Source organism: Triticum urartu, chromosome 6, assembly GCF_003073215.2.
Source record: "Triticum urartu cultivar G1812 chromosome 6, Tu2.1, whole genome shotgun sequence".
In the NCBI taxonomy this organism is placed as follows: domain Eukaryota; kingdom Viridiplantae; phylum Streptophyta; class Magnoliopsida; order Poales; family Poaceae; genus Triticum; species Triticum urartu.
The window spans coordinates 213329979-213339615 of NC_053027.1; the positions used below are offsets into that span (position 1 = coordinate 213329979).

Consider the following 9637-nt stretch of genomic DNA (forward strand, 5'->3'; position numbering starts at 1 on the left):
AGGTATAACAGTTGAATATGATGGTTGGAGGTAGAAACTACAGTTTGCTAATGAAGTAATCATGTTCTACAGACATTCCAAAGACTAACAGTCTGCAGAATTTTCCATCATACTGGGTGGAAGAAAGAGGAAGGATTTCCTCATAGCAAAAATACAAAAATATACTCACTATTTTATATATTTTAAATACTTGTGTACCTCAAGGAATATGGATCTTACCACCAGTGTTCTCCTAATTTGTAGCCCGAAATATTTCATCTCATGTACCCAAATATTTAAATATATTTGATCTCAATGTGGCCACAATGTCAAAAGCAACGGTAGTTGCATATCATTTACCCTGCAAAAAAGAAAAGAGGGTTGCATACCATTTAATCTTGACTCCACCATTCTTTGGATTGTACAACTCGAACAATTTCAGATGAAACTATAACCATCGGTCTCCTAGTTGGGGCATGAATTGTTCCAGAGGGTGAACAACAAACACTAAAAGGGTTGCAACTTGCAAGAAAGGATGCTTCCTGGTCAACTGTTCCTCGGAAATAACTCATGTCCAAGGCCATTGTTAAGTTGTTACTGCATTTAAATCAATCTGCTATGTCATGCAAACAACTTGACAGCCGACACTATGCTGTTTCAAACTGCTTTCTGTTCTTTGTTTGTCCTATCTATAAGAGGAGTGCGTATGACCCATTCTTTCGCTTTTTAGCTCACTGGCCATCCGCTGGCAATTTCGGGCTTTATACTGAAAAGAGAACTGCAACAACATTGGAAAGCTTGGGTTCCATCCAATCCTAACTCCTTATGCATGAACATATAAGGTAGTAGTACATAAGGATCTTGAGAAAACATGTTAGTCACGTATAACAGAGGTACTGCGTTCAAGGTTTTATTCTACCAATCTATCCATGCCATTAATCCTGCTTTCCTGCCATTGTTTTTCTGATGACTATACCTCAGGAGAGATGACTAGACACTTCCCTGCCACTAATCCTGAAATAAGATGTAGTGACCAGACATGGGGATCTTATAACTCTTAGTTGTGAAAGAATGATCATGGCAGTTAGATACAGGATCATCTAATCTTTGGAGGAAAAAAATGAATAAACACTACTTTAGTTGCACCACCTTTTCTAATCCCTGTCAATTGTGATATCGCAAGCACAAAAGTACAACGCTTTTAGTTCTTGAAACATGTGACCATCTCTGGGCTCAGGTTCAAGAAAATTGCAAAAGGGAACCAACTTCTTTTTATTTCTCTTCATAGTAGTGCCACATATCACAGCAGTTTACATCAAGATTACACAGCAGGTCTTGCATAAAACAAGCAAAACACTTCTTAATTACATCCAGAACACTACAGGAGAAAAGGACAGGATATGCTTGGACACTACACAAGAGCTAGAGCAGTGGCGCGTGGTTTGCAGCTCTCCCCTGTGATCATACTTAAGCCCAAACGTGCTCATATGGAGCACGCAACAATCGACGATGCATGTAGGCTCCACTCCGTCGCGCTGCACACAATCGACAAGGCAAAAGTTGCTGTTGCCCATGTACGCGAGAGTGGCCCTTATTGCTGCCAGCCGCCGCTCCGGGACTTTGAGGAACAACTTCTCCTTCGCAATCTTACAATATGGCTGCACAGCACTTTCGCGGCTGCGGGAGGCGACTTCACAGGCACAAATGTACCCGTCTTTACGGAGCCCAACCCATGCGTCTAGCTCGCTGTCATAGTAGCCTTGTCCTTGGAAAGGTAGTGCCCATTCCCCATGCCACCTCCACTCAGAACGCTTGGTGTCAAATGAGAAGGTACCCTTTGGAACATGTTGATAAAGACTGTCGTGTGCAGACATGAATATGGTGTGCCCATCCGGGTGCAGCGCGTAAGAGGAAATTATATCATCCATGGCAAATGGTGGTGGCGATGGCACCCTTTTCCAGGACCAATCCATGGCTGGCCGTGGATCCTCAAGCTCATCGCTTCCCGTGGCTGCCCAAGACATGGCCTCAAAAGAGTGCTGCTCGCCGTCATGGCGAGATGTCAATGCATACAACTTATCACCGGCGGCCACAGAGATGTCAATGCCGCCAAGCAGTGAACGTGGTAGGCTTGGCCCGATGGTGATTCCTGCTATCTCGATATCATATACGAGGATGGGAGTCTGTGGACAGTGTGGGTTGGTGGCGATGAAGATCCTGTTACCAAAGGCCGTGAAGCTCATGCCAAGATGGCGTACTGGCACAGGAAACTGGAGGACGGGAGGGCCAGGGAACCCTAACTGCACGTCGCTGGTGCAGGTATCTTGCAAAGTGTCGGCATCAACCTTGTAGATGCTGAAGCCCGTGTCCCAATCATCCAGCACCAGGTAGAGGTGCTTCTTCGGCGCACGCCGCGGCCTTTTTCCGGTGCGGTCGCCGTCGAGGTGCGAGTGCTGACGCTTAGGCATGTGTAGGATCTAGAAGTAGATGTGTCTAAAGGGGGGATTAGACACTTCGTGCTAAAGTTGCAATTTTTTAATCTTTTCGGTTCAAGTGGAGTTTAGGCACAATTTCAATACACACTATACATATCAAGCAAGCATGTAAAGAGTATATGAGCAGCGGAATGTAAAGCATGCAACTTGCAAGAATGTAAAGGGAAGGATTTGGAGAGATCAAACGCAATTGGAGACATGGATGTTTTTCCCGTGGTTCGGATAGGTGGTGCTATCCTACATCCACGTTGATGGAGACTTCAACCCACAAAGGGTAACGGTTGCGCGAGTCCACACAGGGCTCCACCAAGGGCAACGGTTGCGCGAGTCCACGAAGGGCTCCACCCACGAAGGGTCCACGAAGAAGCAACCACCCACAAAGGGTCCACGAAGAAGCAACCTTGTCTATCCCACCATGGCCATCGCCCACGAAGGACTTGCCTCACTAGCGGTAGATCTTCACGAAGTAGGCGATCTCCTTGCCCTTACAAACTCCTTGGTTCAACTCCACAATCTTGTCGGAGGCTCCCAAGTGACACCTAGCCAATCTAGGAGACACCACTCTCCAAGAAGTAACAAATGGTGTGTAGGTAATGAACTCCTTGCTCTTGTGCTTCAAATGATAGTCTCCCCAACACTCAACTCTCTCTCATAGGATTTGGATTTGGTGGAAAGAAGATGTGAGTGGAAAGCAACTTGGGAAGGCTAGAGATCAAGATTCATATGGTAGGAATGGAATGTCTTGGTCTCAACACATGAGTAGGTGGTTCTCTCTCAGAACATATGAGTTGGAATGATGTGTGTGTTCTGATGGCTCTCTCATCGAATGAGAAGGAGGTGGAGGGGTATATATAGCCTCCACACAAAATCCAACCGTTACACAGTTTTCCAATCTCGGTGGGACCGAATCAATAAACTCGGTCGGACCGAAAATGTAAACCTAGTGACCGTTAGTGATTTCGGTGGGACCGACTGGATCAACTCGGTGGGACCGAATGTGCTGGGTTAGGGTAAATCCAAAACTCGGTTTGACCGATTACTCAAACTCGGTGGGACCGATTTGGGTAATAAGTGAAACTGAGATTTGGTCAAGCAAACTCGGTGGGACCGATTGCATATCTCGGTGGGACCGAGAATATTGCATAGGTAACAGAGAGTTTGCAAGCCCATCTCGGTGAGACCGAGATCCTTATCGGTAGAACCGAATTGCTAGGGTTTGGCAGTGGCTTATGACAAGTGAAACTCGGTGGCGCCGGATAGGAAGAATCGGTAGGACCCGAGTTTGGCTTAGGGTTTAGGTCATATGTGGATATGGGAAAGTAGTTGAGGATTTTGGAGCATATCATTAAGCACATGAAGCAAGAGGCTCATTAAGCAACACCTCATCCCTCCTTGATAGTATTGGCTTTTCCTATGGACTCAATGTGATCTTGGATCACTAAAATGTAAAAGTGAAGGGTCTTGAGCTTGAAGCTTTAGCCAATCTCTTGTCCTTGGCATCTTGAAGGAGTTCCCACAACCTTTAGTCCATTCCACTCCATTGTTGAACTTATCTAAAACATGCTAGATAGAAGTGTTAGTCCAACAAGAGATATGTTGTCATCAATTATCAAAACCACCTAGGGAGCACTTGTGCTTTCAATCTCCCCCTTTTTGGTAATTGATGGCAACATACATCAAAGCTTTAGATAAAGATATACAGAATAGCAAGTAAAGCTTTGGAAGAACATGTAGCAAGCATAGGCTCCCCCTACATGTATGCACTCATGTAAATATGAAATATAGAGGCATGTGAGAGCATAATCATGACAGAGTAGGCAATGTGTTACATGTATCTTGGCCATATGCATCAGAGCAAAAGATTATTAAGGAAAATACCTTCATGCTCATGAGTCCTTCTTGCAAATAGTATGTACATAAGCAAGAACTCCTCATACTCATGATTTTGATGCATATACTTACCTTGTGGTCTCGAGTTGGCTTAGGATGGAATGAACCTGCAAACAAGGTTAGATAACATAGGTACGTCCACTAGCCAGAGCAAACAAAAGAAACCACAAGAATGCCAAGACTGGGATGACATGTAGAGAGTGATAACATTGGATTCAACATGTCCCCAAGAATAAAGATATGCAATGAATTTGGCTGATTTCTTTTCCCTTAGGTGTCTTGCTCCCCCTGAATCTTACATGGGATATTGGGAGAAGATAGGAAACAGAAAATCAGAGCTGAATAGAACTTAATTCAAATGAGTTCATATGAACATGTCTTTCCCCCAAAAAGACATGTGGCATCTCTCCTCTTGAACATCAAGCATCTGGGATCCTTGAGTATTTTTCTCTCCCTGGAGATCTCTCTCTCTCCCCCTTAACAACATCTGGGATCCTTGAGACTTTCTCTCCCCCTTAGTACTTTTTATCTCTTGGTGTGATCTCTCTTTCCTACAAGCTTTGATGTGATCTCTCTCTCCCCCTTTGACATCAATTTCCAAGAAGGTTTTTCCTGGAATCCGTCGAATAGGTTTGGTCCTTGAGATTCAGCACAAAGCAGAGGATAAAATTGTGATGCTTGTGGAGGACAAGATTCATTGAGTGGAGCTGGATCAGAAGAAATGTAGAACAAGTGGCAAAATGGTTTTCTGATTACAAAGTCGGTGGCACCGAAAAGATTCGGTTGGACCGAAATTTGCAAGTCAGTGAAACCGAGTTTACAGAGAAAAACACTTGTCACCTCAGCTCACTAGTCAAGTAAGATCTCACAAAGATTTGCAATGAATTAGCTGAAGGATTTGCAAGAAATTTGATGCAGAAATATGCAGAATAAAAACAAACAGGAAAAAGTGAAAGTTTCTAGATGAAGTTTTTTTTTGTTTGAGAAAGAAGGAAACAAATATGCAAGGAACAAATGCAATAACTCAGAAAAGGACACAAGAGAACTTCATCTAGAATTGGGCGGTGACATAGTCACCTATGTTAGAGTATATTGACTTAGGAGTCAAGTGAGGACACTTGATCATAGGTCATACTCATCGTTTAAGCTCAAAATGGGGTTACCATTTTTCATTTAAGCATCTTGATGTATTCACATCTTGTTGAGTTGCTTTGACTCATGTCTTGGAGTAAAGCTTCTCTAAGATGGAATGACATACCTTGGGTGGTGATGTGGTTCTTGCTCATGTAGTTGAACTTGTGTGGGTGCTCAGGGTTGATGTAGTTCATCAAGAGTTGGGAGCACCACTTGGAGTTTGAGTTCATCTACCTACATGGGTTAGTTCTTGCAAGGAAGAGCACTTGTGTATCCAAAAATGACAATCATGAAGCTTAACATAGAGTTTGTCAAAGGATATGTTTGAATGGTTTTGTGCTTCCTTGTCTTCAACCACTATTGTGTAGAGTCTTGGTCTTGTAGAGATTGCTCAAGATGTGAGTGAGTCGCAATCTCATGGAATTAAATTCAACCAAGCACCTACATGGGTTAGACAACATGCAAGGTGCAAATATATCCAAGACATAAGATAGTTATCATAAGAGATACATCATGGATTAGTTATAAGCTCATGTCTTGCATGTAGCCAATGGAGTTTCTACTCCAAGTTCGAAGCATCAATGATGTTCAATTCTCCTCTCAACCTGCAAAACACTTTCTCATCAAGCGGTTTAGTGAATATATCCGCTAATTTCTTATCGGTGCGAACATGCTTAAGATTGATGTCACCCTTAGCAACATGATCTCGAATGAAATGATGACGAACTTCAATATGCTTAGTTTGAGAATGTTGTACAGGATTATGACCAATTTTGATAGCACTTTCATTGTCACAAAGCAGTGGAACATGTTTCACATAAATCCCATAATCTTTAAGAGTTTGGGTCATCCAAAGTAATTGAGCACAACATGAACCAGCGGCAATGTATTCCGCTTCGGCGGTGGATAAGGATACCGAGTTTTGTTTCTTGGAAGACCAAGACACAAGAGATCTACCAAGAAATTGACAAGTACCCTAAGTGGACTTTCTATCAACCTTGTCTCCGGCATAATCTGAGTCGGAATAGCCAACAAGATCAAAAGAAGACCTCTTAGGATACCAAATGCCAAAATTTGGTGTATGGATTAAATATCTCACTATCCTTTTCACAGCCTTAAGATGACAATCTTTAGGAGCAGCTTGATATCGTGCACGCATGCACACACTTAGAATAATATCGGGACGTGAAGCACATAGGTATAACAATGAACCAATCATAGAGCGATAAACCTTTTGATCAACAGGTTCACCATCTTTGGTTAAATCATTATGTCCACTAGTAGGCATGGGTGTAGACATACCTTTGCATTCTTGCATATTGAACTTCTTGAATAAGTCCTTGGTGTACTTTGTTTGAGAGACAAATGTACCTTCCTTAGTTTGCTTGATTTGCAACCCGAGAAAGAATTTGAGTTCACTCATCATAGACATCTCAAACTTCTCTGACATTAGCTTTCCAAACTTTTCACTAAAGAGAGGGTTAGTTGAACCAAATATGATGTCATCAACATAAATTTGGCATACAAATAGTTCTCCATTAACCCTTTTAGTAAAAAGAGTAGAATCAATTTTACCAATTTCAAAACCACCTGTAGTAAGGAACTTGGTCAAGCATTTATACCATGCTCTAGGAGCTTGTTTAAGACCATAAAGAGCTTTGTGAAGTTTGTAAACATGATTTGGTTTCTTAGGATTGACAAAGCCGGGAGGTTGTTTGACATAAACTTCCTCCTCTATTTCTCCATTTAGAAAAGCACTTTTAATGTCCATTTGGTACAAGGTGATATTATGGTGATTAGCATAGGCAAGTAAGATGCGAATGGACTCAAGTCTAGCAACGGGAGCATACGTCTCACCATAGTCCATACCTTCGACTTGTGTGTATCCTTGGGCGACGAGACGTGCTTTGTTGCGAATCACTTGTCCATCTTCATCTTGCTTATTGCGAAACACCCATTTGGTACCAATGATGTTGTGGTTGTTGTCTGGCTTCTCAACCAATGTCCAAACTTGGTTTCTCTCAAAATTATGTAGATCTTCATGCATAGCGTTTATCCAATCCGGATCTTCCAATGCTTCTTCAACCTTCATTGGTTCAATGCTCGAGATGGATGAATAGTTTTCACAAAAGTTAGCTAAACGAGTTTTTGAGCGAGTGATTCTCCCGGTTTGTATATCATTGAGGATTTGCTCGACGGGATGATCTTTGGCAATTCTTGCTCGAACTCGTGAGAGCTTTTGCTTGGGTCTTTGTTGAGCATCTTCTTCATCTTGTTCTTCTTCTTGGCCTTCTTCATTTTTGACGTCATCGTTCTCTTGTCGTGGTGGAGAAGGAGGTTGTTGATGTTCATCTTGACGTACTTCCTCGTTTTCTTCATCTTGGTGTGGCCCACTTGTGGATGCTTCCGTGTCGATTCTTGGTTCACCTTGTTGTGAAGTAGAAGCTTCCACTTGGACGGATGAAGTACTCTCCTTCACCTCTGTTGGACGAATTTTGCCAATAGACAAGTCTTGAATTGCTTTTGAGGGGTCTTTGTCTCCTACATCAATTGGCAATTGCTCTACTTGCGAGCCATTAGATTCATCGAACTTCACATCTACCGTCTCTTCAACCTTTCGGGTGAAATTGTTGTAGACACGGTAAGTGTGAGAGTTTGATCCATAACCAAGTAGAAAACCTTCATGAGATTTAGGTGCAAACTTTGAACGATGATGCTTATCAAGAATGTAGCACTTTGAGCCAAATACTCGAAAGTATCCAACTTGAGGCTTGTTACCGGTGAGGAGCTCGTATGCCGTCTTGCCGAGTAGCTTGTGAAGATATAAGCGATTTGTTGCGTGACAAGCTGTCTCAACCGCTTCTGCCCAAAAGTGCTTTGGCGTCTTGTATTCATCAAGCATTGTTCTTGCCATTTTGATGAGCGTCCGGTTCTTCCTCTCAACAACTCCATTTTGTTGAGGTGTGTATGTAGCCGAGAACTCGTGTGAAATCCCTTCTTCGTCAAGAAAGGTGTCCACATTTGCGTTCTTGAACTCTGTTCCGTTGTCACTCCGAACCTTCTTGATCTTCACATCAAACTGATTTTGGGCTTTCCTAGCGAAGTTTCTGAAGATCTTCTGGACCTGTGACTTGTCATTAAGAAAGAACACCCATGTAAATCTTGAAAAATCATCAACTATAACTAGACCAAAAGAATTTCCACCGAGACTCTTGTAGGCATTGGGACCAAAAAGATCCATGTGAAGCAGCTCGAGTGGCCTCCTTATGGTCATGATGTTCTTCACGGGATGTCTTCCTCCAACCTGTTTACCTGCTTGACAAGCACTGCAAAGTCTATCCTTATCAAATATGACATCGTTAACTCCAAGGATATGATTTCCTTTAATAAGCTTGTCAAGGTTTCTCATGCTAACGTGACCTAATCGTCTATGCCACAACCAGCCTTTTGAGGATTTAGCAACAAAGCAAGTTTTAGGTTGTGCCTTTTTAGAGAAATCGACAATGTAAAGATCACCTCTACGCATACCCATAAAGACCATTTTATGATTGTCTCGACGAAATACTTGGCAATCTACCTCAGTAAATAGGACGTTCAAACCGAAATCAGCAAGTCTAGATACTGAAAGTAAGTTATAGCCAAGAGATTCAACGAGCATGACATTTTGAATGGAACTATCATGTGAGATGGCCACCTTACCAAGGCCAACCACTTTACCCTTTGAATTATCACCAAAGGTGACATATTTTCGAGGGCCGTTGTTTTCAGCAAGCTCACGGAACATCTCTTCATCTCCGGTCATATGATCAGTGCATCCACTATCAAGAACCCATTCCTTTCCTCCTGATTCATATCCCCGAAGATTTGCCATAAGACCAAAATGTCTCATTGCATTATCAAGATCGGAGTCACTATCATCATCATAATATTCATGTTCATCATGATCTTGTGACTCATCATTTCCTAGAGAGGGTAATTCATTAGATAAATGATCAAAGTGGTTACTTTTATGAATTCTTATAGCTTTGAGTATGATATCATTAATGATTCCAACATCTCCTTTAGCATGCTTAAGATTGGCAAGTTCAAGAAGACATTTACCAAAACTAGGATCACTAGAGTTCATCTTACTCAAGGCA

General features: G+C 42.4%; 1 protein-coding gene across 1 annotated transcript; it reads right to left on the reverse strand.

The window, feature by feature from the left end:
- Positions 1–1295: 1295 nt before the first annotated feature.
- Positions 1296–2447, reverse strand: LOC125517119. The gene has a single exon (XM_048682308.1). It carries the CDS (start codon positions 2445–2447, stop codon positions 1344–1346), a length of 1104 nt encoding a protein of 367 aa, XP_048538265.1. The 3' UTR covers positions 1296–1343.
- Between the last annotated feature and the right edge of the window lie 7190 nt (positions 2448–9637).